The sequence below is a fragment of the Notechis scutatus genome, chromosome 6 (genome assembly GCF_049901735.1).
Source record: "Notechis scutatus isolate UNSWTSFEM ecotype Mainland chromosome 6, rNotScu1.2, whole genome shotgun sequence".
Lineage (NCBI taxonomy): Eukaryota > Metazoa > Chordata > Lepidosauria > Squamata > Elapidae > Notechis > Notechis scutatus.
In genome coordinates, this window is record NC_142014.1 from 31,305,105 (window position 1) to 31,329,265 (window position 24,161).

Genomic DNA, 24,161 nt, shown 5'->3' on the forward strand with positions numbered 1-24,161 from the left:
AAGGCATGAGAGGAAGCAGGCTGTGTCCCACTCATTAAGGCAGCCTCATCGACAAATTCCGAAGTCTGTCCTACCCAGCTTCTGGCCAATCTTGGGAAAAGATTGGTTTGCTTTCAGAAGCAATATTATTTGTGAACCTATTTGGCATCGAATCCAAGGCAACACGCCAACTGCACTGAGGAATATTTACATACCACAAGGCTTCTGGAAAAAAGGTAAAGATGCGTGCAGATACAAAGGAGCATTTGCCAGCAAGATTTGGACTCTTGCTGGAATTAAGGTGGTTTTACTAGGAGTTGAAGATGAAGGGAAGGTCTCTCTTTGAAAACCTCCCTCTTTTCTCTACACATGGAAAGCAAAGGATAAGCTCCCTCTATATGGGAGCTAAACATTTTCAGGGACTGATATCTGCATTAATGTTATTATACAGATGATATAATGCAAACCCCACTCCTTTCTAGCACTGATGATGTTAGCTAGTTGGGTAATGAAACATCTGCAAGAAAACCATCAAGCTCAGATAGCACCAAGGACCCCACAGTCCTCCTCCTCCTCCTCCTCTCCATAAAACCCACTTCCTTTTAGCATTGATGATGTTACCTAGTTGGGTAATGAAACATCTGCAAGAAAACAACCAAGCTCAGAGAGCACCAAGGACCCACCGTTCTTGCTTTTAAAACTCAGGCTTAATATCCCATACCCTTTGATCTTTCCTCGGGGACACAAAGATATGGAAAACTATTGGAAAAGGTTAATTATTTATTCCTGCGTGATATGTGTATAAAGGGAGATAAATTATATACATCTATACATGCTGGTGTATATCAAAGCTCTTTGGAAAAATGTCTTTACTCTCGAGTATGTTTACAGTGGAGTTAAATGTTGGGGAGCACAAAAATTTGCTTCATTTCTTCTTTCATCTGCTTTCCAACCAATTTACTGTCAAACTCTCAAGCAAAGCTGAAAGAAAACCCAATTCCAACAGCCCGCTTAAAAAAAAAACCTTAAGATCTCTTTTTGAATTAAAATATGAGATTCATACGGATTAGCTGTTCCCTCTCCATATATATTTTTTTTTTACAAACGGTTTGACATTCATCTTTAAAATCAGAAAAGCTACTTAGGGAATAGAGTAGAAACCAGGCCAAAGTACCGCAGCTTATCCAGTTTTTGAAAAAACATGATATTTTCAGGGTTGGTGTTTAAAAAGGCAAAAGTCGAGAGTTTTATCCTTTCGGTTTAAGGCCCTGCCTCTCAACTGTATAATGCTGAAAATAAACCCTGGGGCATTTTTTGTACTATAACAGCCTATCCTACAGGACACACTAACGTTGATGGCTACAGACTAACATTTTACAAAAATCTGGGGCCCAAGTTTGCAAGGGATTATTTTACTACTACTAATCTTTTAGACAATATAGGTAACAATGTCTCCCCTCCAACTGCAAGATTGCAGCATTCATCTTAGTGCCTCACGTGCTTTTTTATTTTTATGCATCAGTTTGAATTTCTTCTTCATTCTGTTCTTCACCTATGTTTCGATTTACGTATTTATATCACTTTACTGTGATGTTGTAAACTGTCCAGAGAGACTTAGGTGAGATGGGTGGTTTAGAAATCCTATTAAACAAAACAATACAGAGCAAAACATAAATGGTTTTCTGTACAGCATTCTGCCTGCTGAAAGTAGGCCAAAAAGCAGGCCGAAAATGGCCGACAAACAGGCCCAAAACAGGCCAAAAAATGGGCTGAAAATGGTCCCCAAATGGACCAAAAAATGGACCAAAACAGGCTCAAAATGAGCCAAAAACGGGCCGAGAAGAGGCTGAAATCAGATTTTTTCAGTGTTGTTGTAACTTTGAATGGACATGAAATGAACTGTTGTACGTCAAAGATTACCTGTACAGGGACAGACTCCACCATAGTTTCAGCTGGGAAACTATGAGCACCTGGAGGCCTGGCATTCAGCCAAATCGGCCATCAACAGGCACAGAGAGATAAACAACATGTACATATCATCAAAAGAGACAGTCTGAAAGAAACAAAGCACTTCCTGGCCAGAAATCAACAGCCAGATATGTGGGAGATTAAGATCAAGATTTACTCTAGACCAACAAGCAAGAAGTAAACAATACCCTAATCAAAGAACTACCAACTCAGGCAATAAAGCTAATAGTAAACAACAGCCTAATGAAACCACTTCCACCAACAATGACAGGACAACCAATAGTATACAAAGACAGCAAACCCTACTCTCTTCTAGTACTGATGATGTTACCTAGTTGGTTAATGAAATGTTTGCAAGAAAACAACAAAGCTTAGAGAGCACCAAAGATCCCTCAGGCCTCTTCCTCCTTCTCCTCTCCCTCCTCCTCCACAACCCCACTCTTTCTAGTACTGATGACATTACCTAGTTGGGTAATGAAATGTCTGCAAGAAAACAACCAAGCTCAGGGAGCACCAAGGACCCAAAAAGGACATCATTCATGCATATGGAAATCTCTGCGAACATTGCAGTTTGCAAATGATGCAGCATTAAACCTCCATTTAACTGCCAGAACCGGAATATTTTGGATACAACAAGCAAGTCTGTTGCTTCAAATGTCCATTAAATGGAGGTCCATTAAAATCAGGGCCTCCTTCTATTCCATCATCACTAAGCAAAAGCCCATCCTTGCTACTCTAATTTTGTCACAACAGCAGAGTGGTTGGGTGACTCTAGAACAATGCTTTAAAAAAATCATTCACTTGGAAATGACATTTAAAACAAATAAAAATAAAAACCAAGCAAGACATGGAACATTAATGGATGAATCACCATTTGCTGTTGGGACAAGAAAGCATTTAAATTCTAAGCTTTAAAAAGTGAGTTAGACCAAGAAAAAAAGCACTGAGCAAGCAGCAACACAAAACTCTCAACTGTTGACTGTTATTCAACCCAATTATTTGTCTTTTACTTACGGTGGATATTGAAATGGATTTAATACACAATCTCAGTGTTACACTTTTATGCTCCGTCGAAGCAAGCAGCGTTGGGCTATTGAATGATTTATTTACTGGACTAAAATATGGGATTGGATACAAGAAATAGTGGAAGAGCAGATAGAGTTTAAATTGGAATTATTCTTGTTGGGAATAACTAAAGGGAAATATAGGAAAAAGATTAAATATATTTTACTACATATATTGACAGCAACAAGGATAGTATTCGCTCAATGTTGGAGATGAAATAACATGCCCTCAAAGGAATGTTATATCAAACATTTTTTAGATTGCGCTGAAATGGATAAACTTACGTTAAAATTAAAGGATAAAGAAAAGTTGGAGTATTATGAAATTTGGGACAATTGGAATAACTGGTTGAACAATAGAAATGAGAACAGAGTTTAAAAAATTATAGATAAATGTATATGAATGTATATATATTTATATGAGTATATGTAATAATGTTAATAAATGATTCAACTATTTACAAAGTCTGCACTACTATTACTGTCATCACTCATCACCCATCTCCTCCCACTTGTGACTGTATGACTGTAACTTTGTCACTTGTATCCTTACAATTTATATGGACTGTTTCCTAGTATGATTTGATGGCTTATTGTACCCTATGACTATCACTAAGTGTTGTACCTTATGATTCGTGACTCTTGACAAATGTTTCTTTTCTTTTATGTACACTGAGAGCATATGCACCAAAGACAAATTCTTTGTGTGTCCAATCACACTTGGCCAATAAGAATCAATTTAAGAAAACAGCAATGCAAACTCGGGCTGACAGCTGGTGTAACAAAGCACTGCATGGACAGTTCCTTGAAAAGATCCAAGGTAAAGTAAATAAGGAAAAGACCTTGTTATGGCTGATCAACGGAACACTGAAGAGACAGAAGGCCTGATTCTTGCAGCCCAAGAACAAGCCATCAGAACGAATGTAATCAAAGCCAGAATAGAAAAATCTGCTGATGACCCCAAATGCGGACTCTGCAAAGAAGCGGACGAAACCATCGATCACATACTGAGCTATTGCAAGACAATCACTCAGACTGACTACAAACAACGTCACACACAGTCGTTCAGATGGTCCACTGGAACTTGTGTCACAATTTCCATCTGCCTGTAGCAAAGAACTGGTGGGATCATAAGCCTGAAAAGGTGGTCGAAAATGAGCATGCAAAACTACTGTGGGACTTCCGAATACAGACTGACAATGTTTTGGAACACAATACCTCGGATATCACGATTGTGGAGAAGAAAAATGTGTGGATCGTCGACATTGCCATTCCTGGTGACAGCAGAATCGATGAGAAACTTGAAAAAATCACCAGATATCAGGACTTGAGAATCGAACTGCAGAGATTCTGGCATAAACCAGTGCAGGTGGTTCCAGTGGTACTGGGCACACTGGGTGCTGTGCCTAAAGACCTAGGCAAGCACTTGAAAACAATTGGCGCTGACAAGATCACCATCGGTCAGCTGCAGAAGGCCACCTTACTGGGATCTGCTCACATAATCCGCGGATACATCACACCGTCCTAAATGCTTGGGAAGTGTTCTAGTGATTTGTGATATGAAACCCAGCATAGTTACCTCATTTGCTGTGTACACTGTAGTTTTTTGTGAATAATAATAATAATAATAATAATAATAATAATAATAATAATAATAATAATAATAATAATATACCAGTTATCTCATTTGCTGTGTACACTGTCATTTTTTGTGAATGATAATCATCATCATAATCATCATAATAATTAAAAAATGTGACACAGATGTTACTCAACTTAGATAAATCCCCTTAGGAACCTCCTAAATATGAAACAAGGTTCACAAACATTAAGTTAGAATTAAAACTGTTAAAGAGTTAGAAGCTGAAACAACTGCACTGGATAAGATATTTCAGACTTTGACAACTCTTGTTACACAAGAGTTGTATATCTGGTACTTGGCCTCAATTTTATAAGCAGAAGTAGAACCTCATCATGATAGGAGATAATAATTCTTGCATCCAATCCAACCAAACCCTCATGGAAATTATCTAATTTTATGCACCTTCATATTCATATCTTCAATGAATCCATTGTCAACACAACACAAGATGAATCAGTTGACTATCCCATCTAAGAGCAGTGTGGGTTTTTGTCCTAGTCATACATGTGCAGATTAACACAACAAGGAAAGAAATATTTATTTTCTAAGTTTCCATCCCAAGCCCTTTTCATTTTACTCAAATGAATTCCTGGGCTTTTTAGAAGATGATTCTTTCACACAAGGAAGGATGTGAATTTGCAAATCATTTGAAATCACAAGTTATAAAATGACTTTCTTTCACAGCTGGACAGAAACCTTAGATTATGGTGAATAAAGGAAGGAATTGCTTCATTCCTGTCCTTTGGGGTCAACTTTAGAACAGACAACCAGACTCTGTGGCAGGAAAACAGAAGACAAAGAATGAACCCATTGTAAAATCTTTTAAATGCATCTTCTCTAACATACAGCTCTCTCATACACACTAATAAAAAAATCCACAACACAAAGAGACAAATATATCTTTCTAAAGCTCTCCATAGCTGGAACACACAATGAACTAAGCCATAGTTTGTTTCCCAGGCTACAACTGGGCTGGTTGGCACAACACCAAACCGTCAATCCTGGTAGATCTAGGGCAATGGCTACCTTGGTGTGCAGTTTTAAATTCAAAGCAGACAAACCACAGAGGGTCTTCAAACTCAACTTGTGGACTTCAACTCCCAGAATTCCTCCTCCAGCCATGTTAGCTTAGGAATTCTGGGAGTTGAAGTCCACAAGTCTTAAACTTGCCAAGTTTGAAGACCCTTGCCTTAGCAGAATGGATGAATCCAACCAAAGCTGGAGGGAAAACACAATTTGCAAACACAACTCATTGCATATTTATCAGAACAAGCCACTGTGTATATACACAGACTTACTCTTGGAAATAACAGTGGGGTTGTAGTGGGTCAAGCTATTCTCCAAAGCACCTGAAGGCAGGACAAGAAGCAACTGATGGAAACTAACCCAGGAGAGAAGCAACCTGGAACTAAGGAGAAACTTCAAGACAGCAAGAACAATTAGTCAGTGGAACATCACTGGAGCATTTAAGAAGAAGATTGGACGGCCATTTGTCAAAAATGGTGTAGGGTCTCTTGCTTGGGTGAGGGGGTTGGACTAGATGACCTCCAAGTTCCCTTTCAACTCTGTCAGTCTGTTATTCTGATAGAGGTTTGGGTAGACAAGACCAAGCTCATTAAAAGTTCATGAGTCAATCACTTTCTCCTCCATAAGGTGCCTGGAAAAATGACAACTACTATTCAAACAAACATTATTATGGTTTCACCCCTCCGTTCCCAAAAACATTTTGTCTTCCACACGCCCCTGAGAACATCAAAAGAGGTTTAAAGACACCATGAATGAATTGAGACTCCCCCAGCCACCCAAGAGGCTGGAACTTCAAAGCTACAGGGTCACCCTCTCTTTATTTTACTCCCTCCCAACTCCTCTTGTAGAGGAAACCACCCCAGTATTTTAATTTTTTTACTAGTTGGCGGAAAAAAAGGGTTTGTTTTGCTCCACTGAATAAGTGACCAGGAGCTGGCATGGCAAAGGACAGGCTGGGGAAAAAGAGAAGAGGTTTGTGTCCATGGAAAAACTTCCACATTCAAGCAGGCACAGAGAGTAGAGATTTGGCAGGATTTAAAAGCCACCTAAAATATAAATAGCTACTACAGGAAGAGAGGGAGGGGGTGTATCTATCCAGCTCATCCGAAAGACAGTGAACAAGAGAGATATACAGTACATTTGCTCCATAGATTTATTTTTATTTCCCAAGTAAGGGCAACGAGAACCAGTCTTGGCAAAAACAGGCCATAATGCAAAAAAATAAAATAAATAAATCATTTTTTGATTTCTTTTAAAGGAAAAAAAAGTTTGTAAATCTCTCTCCCTCTCTCTCCCCTCTCTGTTTAACCCACCTCCTCTCTTTTTAAAATCCAATTTCATCTTACTTCTGCAGCAAGATAGAAGATAGAATTTTTTAATTGGCCAAGTGTGATTGGACACCCAAGGGATTTTGTCTTCCGGTGTATAAGCTCTCAGTGTACATAAAAAAAAAAAATCATAATGAATCATAAGATACAACACTTATTGATAGTCCTAGGATACTAAACAAGCAATCCAATCATACTAGGAAACTAAATAAAACGTAAAACGTAAAGGTACAAGCAACAAGGTTATAGCCATAAGTAGAAGGCGATGGGTAATAGGAAGGATGAGAAGAATAGTAAAAACTCTATAGTAAAATATATACACGGTATAAAAACTATATAGTAAATATATATATAGTAAAAACCCTATATAGTAAATGTATATATAGTAAAAAAAACTATATAGTACAAATATTTTTAAAAAACTTTATGGTAAAAATATAAAAACAATATAGTAAAATATATATAGTAAAAAAACTATATAGTAAAAATAGTAAAAATATATAGTGAAATATATATATAATATATATATATATATATATATATATATATATATATATATATATATATATATATATATATATATATATATATAATTCAAGAACTATATAGTAAATGTATATATACTGAAAAAACCTATATAGTAAAAATATTTTTAAAAACTATATAATAAAAATATAAAAAGTATACAGTAAATATATATATAGTAAAAAAAAACTATATAGTAAAAATATAAAAAACTATATAGTAAAAATAGTAAAAACTGCAAGGCTGTTGGGGGGAGAAAAGCTGATTTCAAGTTCTGCCATTCTGGGTTGAGGTTTTATTTTATTTTATTTTAATCTTATTTTATTGAACCAGCCACTCGGTTTTTAATTAGAAAGTTACCAAAAGCGTCGGAGCGGAGGGCTAATTAACATTTCGCAGCCAGTAAGCCGCCGAGCCTTAAGGGGGAAACCTGAAACTCGCAGCCCAAAATATTCACGGGAAAGATTTGCACAATATTTTTTTTTCCCTCCCCGCCTGGCCAAGCCCTCGAGAGCCCTTCCTTTCCCGCGGAGCCCTCAGGATGAGCGCAAAAAAATAAAAGGGCGCAACGGCGGTGGCCACCGATTTTTTCTCCACCGACAATTGCTCCAACATCCGCCAAGGGGGATTTCCAAGCAGATTTCCAAAGGATGCTCTTTCCACCCGCGTGGAAGTCCCTTCCACTTCCCACTTCCCCCACCACCACCCACCCACCCACTTCTGCTTTTGCCCCGGGTCAAGCCATCCTCCAGCCACTCACCCACGCCGCGCCAGACCCGGGAGAAATCCTTCAACCTTCGAGCCAAGCTCTTCAAATTTCCACACTTCCTGCTGTGGAAGGAGCCCGGGATCAGGGCACTTGGAGAGACCCCCTCCACAGTCCACGCGGAACGAGGGGGAGGGAGACCCCCACCCCACCCCAGTACCCGATCGCGAGTGGGGGAGGCTTCGAACCTGGTTCCGAGGAGAACTTTTTGGCCAAGGACCAAAGAACCAAGGACCTCCCCCACCCTCCAAAGCCAGGGGAGGGTGGGAAGGATTCAGGGTCGCCCGAGAAAGACCCCCCCTCCCAGTCACTTACCAGCATCGGAGGGGTCCCGAAGTTGTGGCCGCCGCTGCTCCGGGGCTTCCACCCTCCCCCACACACACATACACACACTCAAAGCATGCCCAGCTGCGCCTTCTCCCCGAGCAAAGCAGGCAGGAGCTGGGTGTAGCGCAAAGTCGCTCCTCCTTCCCAAACTGCTCCGCCCCCCCGCCCCCAAGAAGGGGAGGGGGTGATCCCGGAGGCTGGAAGGGGAAGGTGGAGCGATGGGCAACGGGAGAGGAAAGGGGGAGGGGGCTCGAGGGAGGGAGGGAGCATCCAGGCTGTGGGAGAACACAGACCAACAAGGGGAGGGGGTTGAAAGGGGGGGGGGGCAAAACGCGGGCAGGGGTTTAGGAGCCTCCCCATGCGTGGCCAAACCCGCCACTGCCCACTCCCCCGCGGAAATGTTCCTCCTCTTTCTCCTTCTCCTCCTCTTCCTCTTTCTCCTCCTCTTTTTTCTCCTTCTCTTCTTCCTTCTTTTCCTCTTCCTCCTTCCCCTCCTCTTCCTCCCGCTCCTTGGCTCTCGCGCGAGGCTGACCCTCTGCCCCCCCCCCACACACACACCACCTCTCACTTTTAAAGGAGGGGGGGCGACGGTCCTTATTTTTCCGTCCCGTGGGCGGATGGCGAAACTTGAGTTTGCAACAACAAAGAAACTTTTGTTTCCAAAAGTTGCTCTCGGAGGAAGAGAGAGAGAGGGAGAGAAAGAGAGAGACGAGAGATACAGACCTGGTAGGGGTCCGGATTTGGGCTGCCAGTCCGGGGTCCAATTGGGGGCGTGTGGAAAGGGGTAGTTGGGCTGGGATTGGAGAGAGGTTATGGCGGGGGGGGGGGGGGAAATCGATGCGGGCCCTGAGCGATTCCCTCTCCTTGCTTGCAAGATTCTGTTGAAGACTTTGGAAAAAGGGCAGAGAAGAGCAGCCAAGAGAAATTGAAGGCCTGGAGACAAAAGAAAACATAGGAAGAAGGGTTGCAGGAATTGGGTTTGGCCAGTCTAGAGAAAAGAAGAATTAGGGGGGCATGAATTAGGGAGTTCCAGGATTTGAGGGGCTGCCCCAAAGAAGAAGGGGGGGTCAATTTAATTTCCAAAGCACCAGAAGACAAGAAGGAATGGATGGAAACTCACCAAGGAGAGAAACAACCTGGAATTACGGAGAAACTTCCTAACAGGGAGGACAATTAATTGGTGGAACAGAAGTTGTGGGTGCTTCCATCACTGGAGGTTTTTAAAAGGAGACTGGACAGCCACTTGTCTGAAAGGAAATAGGGTCTCCTGCCTGAGCAGAGGGTTGGACTAGATGACCTCCAAGGTACCTTCCAGCTCTGTTCTGAAACTTGCTCCACAGCTTTGCAAATCCCTAGGAGAAACTCCATCCCTTGAACATCTGCCTCCTGGGCAGCCATTAAAGCAGGCTTTCTCAACCTCAGCAGCTTTAAGAGGTGTGGACTTCAACTCCCAGAATTCCTCAAGCCAGCAGGATTAAAGTTGCAAAGTTCTGGGAATTTAAGTCCACCCCTCTTAAAATTGCAGAATTCTGGGAATTCAAGTCCACCCCTATTAAAGTTGCAGAATTCTGGGGATTCAAGTCCACCCCTATTAAAGTTGCAGAAATTCTGGAGATTTAAGTCTACCCTATTAAAGTTGCAGAATTCTGGGAATTTAAGTCTACCCCTATTAAAGTTGCAGAATTCTGGGAATTCAAGTCTACCCCTATTAAAGTTGCAGAATTCTGGGGAATCAAGTCCACCCCTATTAAAGTTGCAGAATTCTGGGGATTCAAGTCCACCCCTATTAAAGTTGCAGAATTCTGGGGATTCAAGTCCACCCATATTAAAGTTGCAGAATTCTGGGAATTTAAGTCTACCCCTATTAAAGTTGCAGAATTCTGGGAATTTAAGTCTACCCCTATTAAAGTTGCAGAATTCTGGGAATTTAAGTCTACCCATATTAAAGTTGCAGAATTCTGGGAATTTAAGTCTACCCCTATTAAAGTTGCAGAATTCTGGGAATTTAAGTCTACCCCTATTAAAGTTGCAGAATTCTGGGAATTCAAGTCCACCCCTATTAAAGTTGCAGAATTCTGGGAATTCAAGTCCACCCCTTTTAAAGTTGCAGAATTCTGGGAATTCAAGTCCACCCCTATTAAAGTTGCAGAATTCTGGGAATTGAAGTCCACCCCTATTAAAGTTGCAGAATTCTGGGAGTTGAAGTCCACCCCTCTTAAAATTGCAGAATTCTGGGAGTTGAAGCCCACCCCTATTAAAATTGCAGAATTCTGGGAGTTGGTCTACCCCAATAAAGTTGCAGAATTCTGTGAACTGAAGTCCACCTCTCTAAAACATTGCAGAATTCTGGGAGCTGAAATCCACCCCTCTTAAAGTTGCAGAATTCTGGGAGTTCCTAGTCCTTCTTTTCTCTAGACTGGCCATACCCAATTCTGGCAATTCTTCCTTATAATTTCAGCTTTTAGTCCCCTAATCCTCTTTGTTGCTCAAGAACCTCCAGAACCAGCCCTAGATCTTTTGATTTGGGTGGTCTAATAAGGAGGAGAAAGTGAATAAAGAGAGTCTGTTCCTTTGACCGAGAGGGAGCCGATGGACAAATATTTATGAGCATACTTGGAATTCTTTTTACCAAAGAAAAGTTTCTGTACAAGTCTAAACAGAGTTTGTTATCAGAGTTTTTGAATGATTGGCATGTGAAGACGGCAACGCTGGCTCTTTATATACCGTAATTCAGTCATTTCGAACCCTGTCCCCACCCAAGCAGCCTTCTCTAACTTCCAGAGATTAACCAGGATTAAGACCTGGTTAGCACAGAAAGTCCTCGGCGTACAACCTGAGCTCAACCTTTATGTCAGTGAAGTGAGACATGCGTTTTAAGCAAGTTGTGCCCCATTTCACGACTTTTCTCACATTGGATAAGTGAATCCCTGCCATCGTTAAATTAGCAACACGGTTGTTAAGCAAACCTGACTTCCCCATTGACTTGGCCCATCAGAAGGTCACAAAAGGGGACACGGCGACTGTCGTAAATGCGACTCGGTTGCTGAGCATCTGAATTTTGATCACATGACCACGGAAGTCCTGCGATGGTCATGTGAAAAACAGTCCTAGGTCACTTTTTTCCAGTGCCGTTGTAACTTCAAATGGTCACTAAATGAACTGTTGTAAGTCAAGGACTGCTGTAGTTTATATTTGAGATTACTGTTACAATGGTAAACGAATTAAGCATCCAAACTGCGGTGAATGGATGAGCGTTTTCCCACTACTTTGGGATAATCTACAAAATTTATGTTCACCGGTTCAAAAAACAAAAAACAAAGTTCTCTTCACCAGAACTTTTCAAGAAACAAACCTCGGATCCAGTGGTGGTATTCAACCAGTTCACACCGGTTTCACCAAACTGGTTGTTAAATTGCTGGCTTGTCCCATTTTGGCTCCCAGGTAAGTGCAGGAAGATCTACTAGGCCCATGATGGTGAACCTGTGGCATGCATGCTGGAAGTGGCACATAGAGCCGGCACATGAGAGGTCACCTGGAAGAGCAGCACTGCGCATGCACACACGCTGCCCGCCTGACAGCTGATTGTTGGGTATCTGGTGCGCATGCACGGGAGGAGGGTGCACAGGAGATGCACATGCATGCGCAGAGACACATGGGGTGCATGGGAGTTGATGTGCGCATGGGCAAAAACGCACAGCATGGGGGAGGATTGTATGCACATGTGCAGAGATGTGCGGCGTGCAGGGGGTTACACATGTATGGGTAGGGGGTGTGGGGTACCCATGCACACATTGACTTCTGGGTGCTGGCATGCGAGTGCACAATTTTCGGCCTAGGAGCCCAAAAAGGTTATGCACCACTGTACTTGGCTCCCAGGTAAGTGCAGGGAGGCCCAGTAGGCCCAAAAGCGGGGCATGGGGTATGGCATGCCCCCATGGTCCATTTTGGCTCCCAGGTAAGTGCAGGGAGGCCCAGTAGGCCCAAAACGGGGTGCAGCACAGAGGGGCCACCCATGGCCTGGTTTTGCTCCCAGGGAGGTTCAGGAGGCCGAGCGCTGCCTGTCACACCCCTGGCCACACCCACCCCACCAGTCATTAGGGCAGAAAACCAGCTGTTAAATTATTTAAATCCCACCACTGCACTGAATCTCTTAACAACTTCTGCTCTTTGCACCCAGTTTTAAATCAGGAGCAGGGGTTCACAGATGGTGGGTTTATCTGTGGTGTGAAAGACATTGTAACATCAAAGGGCTGAGTTGTTCAGGAAGAGAGAGAGAGTAAAACACACACAAGTAAAATGATGGAGAGAATGTTTATTTAAGACAATCATTCCTCCTGCCTGTTAACATTTCTTGATTTATTTATTTTTTATTATCTTAGGCAAGAATTGGAATGGCAGGAATGAGAACAAATGGCAGGACCCACAGGGTTGGAAAACTTCCCAACTAAGAACTTAAATCAAATTTAATTTCATTTATCCCAAACAACCTATGTCGACAAGGAATATCTTTGGCAGAAAATATAATAATTTGTCTTCAGCTTCCTTCCTTCTCTCGTGTCTAAGGCAGAGTCAGGGACTTAACACTGAAATCTCATCTCTCATATTAAATCATTTCAATTAATTGCTTAGTATTAAATTATTCTAAGTTGGCATTCTGGGTCCTATGCTGTGATGACTCAAATGGGCATAGCACAAAGGCAACACAGTCAAATAAGCAATAAGAGTCCCTTTATTAGCTCCAATATTGCCCCCAATGTCCTGGTTACCTTCTGGGCTGGAGAAAAACTCTCCCAGGAACAGCCTTTCTCTGCAGAGAATCAAGTCCAAAACATGGTCAACAAAAACTGTAACTATAAGTCCAAGGTAAAATGAGGTGATTAGTCCAGCAGGGCAGGAGCAAGAATTCCAGGCGTGAAGGCACGCAATAACTCAACACGGTTGGGAAGACACCAGGATCACAGATAAGCAAAGACAACCCAGGATAAACTCATGTTTGTTCCCAGCAGATGCTGCACTCAGTATGCAGCTCTTTTAAACTCTCATTCCCAGTTGTGGCTAATGAAGGTAATCAGGGCCGTTTCCTCCCCCATAAGCCATGCAACCCATGTTGCTCCCTTCTCCGTTCTTCCCTGCGTGATCTAGGATGAAGAGGAGGTGGGCCTGGGTCTTCCTCTGAACTCCCTCTCCCTTGGTTAACCTCTCCCCTGTTCTGCTCAGCTGGAATCTGGAAGTCTCCGTATCTTTCTCCTGATTGGGGCACCAGGCTCCAAAGATCAAGTGTGGTGAAACAACAATAGGACAACAACAACAACAACAACAACAACAAAAGAAACAACCATCTGTTGTCTTCTGCTTCAGAGCTTCTCGAAGGTATCTTCCTTTGAGAAACAAACTGATGGACTAAAATGGGTTAATATTTTTGGATTAGAGCAGAATTACAGAGTTGGAAGGGACCTTGGAGGTCTTCTAGTCCAACCCCCTGCTTAAGCAGGAAATCTTGTACTATTTCAGGCAAATGGCTGTCCAATCTCTTCTTAAAAACTTCCAGTGTTGGAGGATTCACAACTTCTGGAGGCAGGCAAGTCATTCCACTGATTAATTGTTCTAACTTTCAGGAAATTTCTCCTTGGTTCTAGGTTGCTTCTCTCCTTTATTAATTTCCATCCATTCAGATTTACTAATCTGAAACACAGAAGCACAGATGCTAGTTCTAGTTAAAAGAAGAACTAAAGGTGACATGATAGTAGAGGAGGAGGAGAAATTCTGGGAGTTGAAGTCAACAAGTCTTAAGTTGTCAAGTTTGAAGACCCCTGGTCTGGTTTAATGAAAAGAAGGACTAGGGAGTGACATCACAGCAACCTTCCAATATTTGAGGGGCTGCCCCAAAGAAGAGGGGGGTCAACCTATTTTCCAAAGTACCAGAAGGGCAAGACAAGAGGTTGATTGGACAACCATTTCTCTGAAATGGAATGGGGCAGGGGTGGGTTTCTACCGGTTCTGTCCACCTCTGTAGAACCGGTAGCTCTAAAGAGCAGCAGACATAGAACTGGTTCTGCAAATGTTTTTGCCCACACACCCACCCGGGCTCTTACCTGACCTTTATTTCCTGATTTTTTCAACTTCAGCTGCCATGCAAGGCACAACTGCAGTTTAAAAAGCAGGAAAAAAGGACTTTTTGAAAGGCTGCTTCTCTGCACGCAGCATGCTGATGACGATTTACAGGCATGCCAGCAACGTGCAGGGAAGCACATTGTAAATCACCGAACCACGTAAATGGAATAGGATTTCCTGCCTAGTTGGGCTAGAAGACCTCTAAGGTCCCTTCCAACCCTGTCATTCTATGTTCTATGAGTGATGAGATGGGGGTATGGATCAAATTGCTCAGATTAATACTAGAAGAAAGTTTAAAAAGTTACAACACTACAATTCAAAGAAGTTCTCCATGAAATGTTGTTCTGTTATTCTATTTTGTTAAGAAACAGTGGATAGAAACTAAACAAGGAGAGAAGCAACCTGGAACTGAAGAGAAGCTTCTTAAAAGTGAGAACAATTAACCAGTGGAACTGCTTCCCTCCAGAAGTTGTGGCTGCTCCATCACTGGAGGCTTTTAAGAAGAGACTGGACAGCCATTTGTCTGAAATGGTATAGGGTCTCCTGCTTGCGCAGGGGGTTGAGCTAAAAGCTCCAGGTCCCTTCCAACTTTGTTATTCTGTTATTCTGTATGGCTTTCTTTCTTGGCAGGCAAAGATAGGCACCTGCCAACCTTTTGTGTCTCATGAGTTCAAAATTTTCTCTGTAAGCAAACAACCTGTGATCTCTGATAAGAGGATCCGACCAGATGCTTCCCTGTTTGACTGCAGAGAGAGAGAGAGAGAGAGAAGATGGGAGAAATTGCAACTTATCTACTCTTAACTCACCCATTGCTTGTGTCAGCCAAGAGTGGGCCCTCAGCACATCTCTCCTGAAATATGTAATCCTGATAAAATAAATGTAGGAAAATCTTGTCGCAAGATCCACTTTACCAGATTTGCTGGGGGAAATTGCTGAAGATCTGTTTGTTTGTTTTTCAGTGCTTATTTTCAAATGGCAATAAGCCACAGAAAACAAGGCCATGTCAGATGAACCCTACCTCCTATCTTTGAAAATTAAACAGTTCTTCCTTTATCATATCAGGAAAGGAATTATTTTACTCCCTTCCTTTCAATGCCAGGTCGTGCAAACAAGTAAGCCAGAAAATATCTCAAAGGCGCTTGGAGAATTGGAAAGGGAGTCCCAAAACAAAAGTTGAAAGGTATCAAAACAAGTTGGCAAAAATTTCTTCACACTTCAGTCCCACTTAAAAACAACAACAACAGGCCTTTACGTCTGTCCATTGCTCATTTCCTTTCCCATCCATTCATCTTTGGTTTTTTGCACCTCTTTTAAGTTCTGTTTGCATTTCAGAAAAAAGCAGGATGCTGGGGAATTAACACAGATCTCTGGATTCTGAGGTTTTCAAAAAAGCAACTGGACTTTAGCTTAGCGCTGTCGAAACTGTAGTCCTGTCGCTCCGTAAATAAAAACATCCTCACCCCCTCCGTAGGGCAGACTTCCCGACATTCTCCAAATGTTTTGATGCAAATCAAGAATTCCAGCCAGACTTTGATTCAACTGGCTGGGAATTTTAGGAGCCATGCCTCCCACGCAGCAGGAAGATACAAGGTGGAAATAAGACTGTTTTAACTATGGTTTATTGAATAACTCCACCAAGTGGATTGAATTGAAACCTATCTTATCTATCATCTATCTATCTATCTATCTATCTATCTATCTATCTATCTATCTATCTATCTATCTATCTATCTATCATCTATCTTCTATCTATTCTTTCTTTCTATCTTCTTCTATCTATTCTATTTATCTATCTATCCATCCATCCATCCATCCATCCATCCATCCACCTACCTACCTACCTACCTATCTATTTATCTATCTATCTATATCTATCTATCTATCTATCTATCTATCTATCTATCTATCTATCTATCTATCTAAAAGCAAAATACCCCTCACGCATCATCACATAATCTCCAGAACCATAAAGCCTACAAACTTGAAATTCAGCCTGTATGTTCCTTTTGGCTTCTAGGTGCTCACTAAGAAAGGATTTTTCAAAATGACCATCAGAGCATTTAGAGTATTTCCTATATTATTATTATTATTATTATTATTAACGCACTTTGATGCTTTATTATTATTAACATGCTCTGATGCTAAGGAGTTCTACTCTCCCTCCCCACCTGAAAAGAAATCTGCTCCAAATGCAAAACACAAGCAGACAAGTTTCAATTTCAGTTTCAGAGCACCAAGCAGCTTTAGTACAGAACAATTGAGCTAAGCTACACCCAGGCTCCTTGCTGTCTCCTCCTTGCTCACACAGCAAATACTGCTTCAGTTTCCAAACAGCCCTCAACTCTCTCACACAATGACAGGACGCTAGCCAGATGAATACCGATGGATGCTGGTAGGCAGAGGCACATTTTCCCCCCTTATTTTCCTCCCCCAAAACTAAGCCCAACCACATAGTTTCATACCGAAGCACGGGGATAGAGCTAGTGGATAAATAACACACAAATAAATAAATGCACAAACCCTCAGGGCCTATTTGTCTTGATGGCATCTACAGAACCCTTAACCCTTAAGGCAAGACAGAGCCTGGACTTAATTTCACTTGGTGAAGTTAGCCTAGTTGAGGCCACCATCTGGTGATGGTTCAGTCTTACTTCATACAGATAGGCCTCGACTTACAACAGTTCATTTAGTGACCGTTTTGAAGTCACACCAGCATTGCAAAAAAGTGACTCTGGACCCGTCTGTCACACTTATAGCCATTGTAGTGTCCAGTCTCTTTTCTTGTAGACATCATCTCCCAGTGATGGAGCAACCCACAACGTCTGAAGGCAAGTTGGTTGACTGCTCTCACCCTTAGGAAATTTCTCCTTAGTTCTAGGTTGCTTCTCTCCTTGGTTAGTTTCCATTGTGTCTTGTCTTGCCTTTTGGTGCTTTGGAAAATAAGTTGAGTCCCACTTCTTTGTGGCAGCCCCTCAAATATTGGAAGACTGCTATCATGTCTCCCCTGATCCTTCATTAAACTTGACATACCCAATTCCAGCAATCGTTTTTCATATGTTTTAGCCTCCAGTCCCCTAATCATCTTTGTTGCTCTTTCCAGAGTCTCAACATCCTTTTAATAATATGGTGACTAGAAGTGGATGCAATACAAGTGTGGTCTTACTAAGGATTGCGTTGAAGGACTGTCATGCGAATAAAATTTGGTATGAATTCTAGCTGGTTCAGGTATCTTGAAGCTTCTGAAAAAAAGTCAATCTTTTCTGACTAAGAAAACTTGGAAGGAAGGCACAATGGCTGTTTAAACTAAGATACGGAATCTGGAATTCTCCAGAAATTAGGCCTGGAATAACTGAGCCACCCCTAGCTAATAATTACTAAGGAGAGAAGACTATTGTCTACTAAAGCAGAATGTCTCTTCGTGTCATTTATTTCCAATTAAATGCATGGAAAATCACACCGTAATGATTAACCATCTGGGTTTTGCTTTTAATATCGTTCAGGAAAAATGCAGTATTGTATGACATGAATTTCGTACACACACACACACACACACACACACACAGAGGTAGTCCTCGACTTACAACAGTTCTTTTAGTGACCATTCAAAGTAAAAATGGATCTGCAAGAAAACCACCAAGCTCAGAGAACACCAAGGATACCAAAGTCCTCTTCCTCCTTCTCCTCCCTTCTAGCACTGACGATGTTCCCTAGTTGGGTCATGAAACGTCTGCAAGAAAACCACCAGGTTCAGAGAGCACCAAGGGCCCCTGAGCTGCCAATATTGTCTTCTACTGATAATATAATGCTTCTCTCACAGCTTTTGGGGGGTGCATACTCAAAGTGGGAAAAGTTACACATCCCTGCTTCATAAGCAAGAGACGGGGCAAGGATGACATGGGATAAAACCTGCAAGACACAAAGGAAGTTTTTACTTTTTTGAAATTTCCATCTGCAATGCAATATAATATATAATATCCTCCAGGAACTTCATGCCTGTTTATATTGCAATACACAGTAAAAATACTCCTCTAAACAGACTCCAGTTTAAAGAAATGGCATTGGGACGACATCTTTGTATAAGTAGTTTTAATGTTACCTACCACTGAGCATAAATATAAAAAATATACATTTAGAAGTAGAAACTGATATTGGGAGAAAAGAAATCGGCACATTTAGGAAAAACAATAATTGAGCAAATAAACATGTATAAATAAGCATGTTGCTTACATAAAACATCATTACACGGAATAAACTGGTAACACAAAATATTTATGGCATCTACAAAGTTTTTAAAATTGGAGAGATATACACTTTTCTCTTCTGACGCATCTGTTAAACCTTTGAAATACTTAAAGCCAATATAGGTGAGCAGAACAGAAAAAGATCAATTAATAGGATTTTCCATATTAAACTGCAATATTGAGAGGGAAAATCACATCTTCCCATTTCAGGTTGTTATTAACAAAATATTAAGGGTCGCAATAAGGAAGTTTTCTTAAGAGAACAAAACACGCCCATTTAATTGTCTACAGTAGCTAGATTACGGACATATAACAGTGCATATAAAAATGTTATACCATACAAAGAGACTCTCATATACAAACTTTTATATGAAAAAAATTAACTTTAATACTATTTTCATGAATCCACAGATCGTTAAAGTTATATTCCAAGGATGTCCTCCATAAAGCAGTAATCAGTATTTTTAAAAGTTGCTATTTGTAGATACTTGTTTTATCTACGAGATCATGTTTAAGTAACTTGCTGCTATAAGAAACCGAATCCACGCATTTGTAAACATTTCCAACATCTAGCTTGTATTTTTAATCAAAATAAAATATATTGGTACTTATTTAAGTAATAAAGTATATTTTCCAGATGATCCAAATGCATTTCCTTTATTGTAGACCAGTGGTGGCTAACCTTTTTGGGCTCCAGTGCCTAAAATTGTGTGCATGCTGGTATGCTCGCGCTCACGTGCCAGCACTCAGAAGGCAATGCGCGCCCCCATGCCCCCTGCACATGCATGCGCAATCCCCCCCCGCCCGCTGCCCTCTTACCTGCACTATGCCTCACAGCTGATTTTCTGCTGGTTTGAGGCCTTTTTTGGCCTCCCAGAGGCTTGAAAAAAGCCTCTGCAGGCTAAATAATAGGCCCGTTTTGTCACTTACAGGAAGTGTATTACAGGAAGTGTATTACAGGAAGTGACAAAACGGGCCTATTATTCATCCTGTGAAGCTTACAGAGGTTTTTTTCAAGCCTCTGGAAGGCCGAAAAAGGCCTCAAACCGGCTGAAAATCAGCCGTGAAGCGCACGCATGCGCAGGGTAAGTTTGCCTGTGGCTCGCGTGCTGGCACAAATAGGTCTGCATGCCACCTTTGGCATGCATGCCATAGGTTCGCCATCATGGTTGTAGGACATTCTAAAGAGTATAGATCAGAGCTCTATGGCTGTAATCCTAAATAGAATTATCAATTATCAATTATACTAAACCTCGTTAAAGTCAGTGGAACATTTGATCCACATGGACAGAATTACACAGTAAAAGTGGTAAGTCTGGTCATCATAATGTTTTTGTAATTTTCTTCCACAGTTCAACAATTTCCATAAAAGTCGCCCCACAGAACAGATAAAAAGTTGATATAGATAGTTCCTAACTTACAACAGTTCATTTAGTGACCATTCAAAATTACAACGGCACCGAAAAAGGGACTTATATGACCATGTTTCACACTTATGGCCATTGCAAGATCCCCAAAATCACAGGATCAAAATTCAGACACTTGGCAACTGGTTCGTACTTATGACCGTTTCCTGAAGTCCTGCCTTTTCAAAGCTTCTGAGAAGCCAAGTCAACGGCGAAGCTCGGATTCGCTTAACAACCGGGTTCCTAACTTAATGGCGGTGATTCACTTAACAGCTGTGGCTGTTAAAAAGTCGCAAAATGGAGGCAAAACTCACTTCACACATGTCTCACTTAATATTGTAAATGTTGGACACAATTGTGGCCATAAGTCAAGGACTACCTGTACAATGGCAGTGAAAAAAAAGAGACTTGTGAGTAGTCCTCACACTTATGACAATTGCTGCAACACACAGTCACATGATCAAAATTCGGATGCTTGGCATGGATTTACAATGGTCGCATGTGTGATGACCCAAAGGGGCATGGCACAAAGGCAACACCGTCAGATAATCAGTAGGAGTCCCTTATTAGCTCCAACTTTGCCCCCAAAAGTTACCTTCTGGCTGGAGAAAAACTCTCCCAGGAACAGCCTTGGGCTGCAGAGAATCAAATCCAAAATGTGGTCAACAAAAACTGTAACTATAAGTCCAATCAAGGCAAGATGAGGTAATTAGTTTGGCAGGGCAGGAGGAAGAATTCCAAATGTGAAGGCACAGCAGTAATTCAACACGGTTGGGAGAATGCCAGGAACGCAGATAACCAAAGTCAACACAAGATAAACTCGCGTTTGTTTCCAGCAAACGCCACAATCAGCTTGCATCTCTTTTAAACTCTCTTTCCAGGTGTGAAGGGAATCAGGGCCCTTTCCTCCCCCATAAGCCATGCAACTCACATTGCTCCCTTCTCCATTCTTCCCTGCATGCTCTAGGATGAAGAGGGGGTGGGTCTGGGTCTTCCTCTGAACTCCCTCTCCCTTGTTCTACCTCTCCCCTGTTCTGCCCAGCTGGACTTTGTCCTTCCCCAGTTTCCTCCACAGCCAAAGGAGCCACACTCACGTTCCCTGTTGGCTGTTCATCTTCCTCCTCAGATTTAGACTCCAACAGGGGCATGACAGCATGGTTGTGGGCAGCCTATTCTCCAGCCAATTTCCGACAAGCTTAATGGGAAAAGCCAGAGTCACTTAATGACCTCATGATTCACATAACAACTGCAGTTTCGCTTAACAATAACATGGCAAAAAGGATTGTGAAATCAGGTGTGACACACTTTGTTTCAAGGCAGCAGAAATTCTTTTTGCTATTGCAGTTGTAAGATTACCTGCATTTTTCCTGAATACTAAGTCACGTTAATCAACAAAACCTCACCAATAAATAATAGCTCAATGACAAAAGATATTTTAGAATATTGCTGCTCGCAATAACGTCCCTTCCAAAGATTTCAGTAAAAAGATCCCCAGGTTAAAAGCTTATTTAAAGTCTGTTTACACACCGATAGCAAAATTGAGGTTGTGTGTGTCTTTTGAAAAATATTGCATCTGTTCAGCCTGACAGCCTAAGATCAATAAGGCAAAAGTCTTTTGGAAACATTAATATTGTAAATATTGTTCTTGTAAAGTAGGAATTAAAGCTTTAAGGTATACCGATACAGTACTTGAGGGTGAGTGGTTATTTTTGTGTGTGTGTGTATGTGTGCATTGAGAATGTTTAATCTTCTTCTCGCTGGTGTAAATCTAGAGCGCCCACTGCATCCCGCTGAGCTCGGTGGGATCACCCAATCCTCCTTCGGCTTCCAAATAATTCATAAGATCAGCCATGGTGGTCTCTTTTTCAAAATCTATCTGAGATGTGCCACCTACGGATGAAAAAATAAAATAACATAATAAATAGTCTTTTAATAATCTCATAATCCCTTGCAGGTTGGAGTCTGGGCAACTAAATGGAGCTAGCAGAGTGTTTCATGTCCGGACGCTCTTCCTGTCACCAGTGCGGAGTTTTTTTCAACAGATATATTCTCATCGTGCCCAGAGAGAGAAATATCTGCCTGTGCTGTCCAGACAGTATACAGTTAATTTGGGAATTGGGATAGTTAATTGGGAATTGGGAGCTGTCCTTTTAAGGGAATGCCTCATGGGAAATATAGTTAATGCATCATGGGAAATGTAGTTTATGTCATGTGGTCACATCTCTAATCCTGACTGGTCACTTAATTGACTCTCGGTTGAGTTTGGGGAGTTTCCATTATTCTTGCTTGGACCCCAGCAGCGTCGTGCTGCTTTGCTCCATCGTTATGGGATGAAGATAACTGTATTTTCACACTATGAAGTCAACTGTGCAAAGAACTGGACATTAGATGAATCTTGATGTAACTGTGATTTATACCTTGAGGATGCCTTGTGATCCAATAAAGAAACTTTGTATGGAAGCCTTTGTAGAGTTTGCCTGACTGTCTTTATATTCAGCCTGCAATTTAAAGACAGCCTCTACCTAGGATTGAACTCACAGCCTCCTGATTGTGAGACAGGAGCTCCACCTCTAGGCCACTTCTAAATAAAAACAAACAAACCATAAAGGCCCTTATAGCCCACAGAAAGACTGTCATACCAAACAATGTTCCATAATTCACTATTTTTCCTGAGAGGTTCCTTCCCCCTTTCCGCCAAAGAGAGATAATCCTCAACTTACGGCCACAATTTAACCCTCAAATCTATGTCGTTAAGCGAGACATTTGTTCAGTGAATTTTGCCCCATTGTACGACCTTCCTTGGCACTGTTGTTCAGTGAATCACTGCCATTGTTCAATTACTAACACGGTCTTTAAACAGATCCGTTTCCCCACTGAAAGAGGACTCTGCAACCGCCATAAATGTGAATCAGTCGCCAAGCGTCTGAATTTTGATCACATTATGATTGCTGTCACAGCCCTAAGTGTGAAACATGGTCACAAGTCCCTCTTTTCACAGCCATTGTAACTTTGAACGGTCACTAAGTCAACTCTTCTTCATTTACAACCATAGTATATTATACGACCATAATTGAGCCTGGAATTAGGGTCATAAGTTGTGTCGGTCATTAAGTGGGTATGGCATGACAGCCTCCGATTTGACCTCCTTAATTTGGAACAGTTCTTAAGTAAATCATTAGGTCATTAAGTTTAATGTAGCTCTCATTCAGCAAATGCATTGTCCGCAACGGGTGGTGTTTTTTTTTGCTGGAAACGTGTATTAAGCGCCAATTTCAGGCAAAAAAACAACAACCCATAATAAACCGTGTCACATGACTGTGGGAAGCTGCCCTAAGTGAGGACCAATCACCAGCCTGTATGCTGGCTGGGGGATTCTGGGAGTTGAAGTCCGCCTATCTTCTAAGTTTCTTCTAAGTTCGCCAAGTTTCTTCTAAGTTTAACATGGTTAGAGATAAGAGGTAGAAATTAGATGAAGGAAGATTATTGCCATGTATGAATTAAATATAAAGATGGTTTATAATTATAAATATGCCAATATAATCAAAAGAAATTCAAATAAGCTAATATAAAGAGAAATCCAGTTAAAACTATTGTTATTATTATTATTGTTGTTATTAGTATGTGTGTTAATACTATCTTGATACCCATGCTTGGCTACAAAACTATGTGGTCGAGCTTAGTTTTTGGGGAGGAAAATAAGCAGGGTGGGGGGAGAAATTCTGCCTCTGCCTACCAGCATCCATCGGTATTTACCTGGCTAGCGTCCTGTCAAGTGTGT

General features: G+C 41.5%; 2 protein-coding genes across 24 annotated transcripts in view; both read right to left on the bottom strand.

The window, feature by feature from the left end:
* The window catches only part of PPFIBP1 (PPFIB scaffold protein 1), a 90,818-nt gene extending 81,725 nt beyond the window's left edge, over positions 1-9,093 (bottom strand). For 15 of the 21 annotated variants that reach the window (XM_087967872.1, XM_087967870.1, XM_087967871.1 and 12 more), the window contains exon 1: positions 8,614-9,069. The gene's annotated coding sequence lies outside the window, so the exon portion shown is untranslated. Of the gene's footprint in view, positions 1-8,292; positions 8,364-8,613 lie in introns of those variants that run through there. The other 6 variants (XM_087967868.1, XM_087967852.1, XM_087967863.1 and 3 more) reach the window with 6 other exon arrangements.
* A 9,712-nt stretch (positions 9,094-18,805) lies between these two features.
* The window catches only part of BMAL2 (basic helix-loop-helix ARNT like 2), a 33,495-nt gene continuing 28,139 nt past the window's right edge, over positions 18,806-24,161 (bottom strand). For 2 of the 3 annotated variants that reach the window (XM_087967875.1, XM_087967874.1), the window contains exon 16: positions 18,806-22,273. In XM_087967875.1, coding sequence (XP_087824001.1) covers positions 22,152-22,273 — 122 coding nt within the window. In that variant the 3' untranslated portion in view covers positions 18,806-22,151. The remainder of the gene's footprint in view (positions 22,274-24,161) is intronic. The other variant, XM_087967876.1, reaches the window with a different exon arrangement.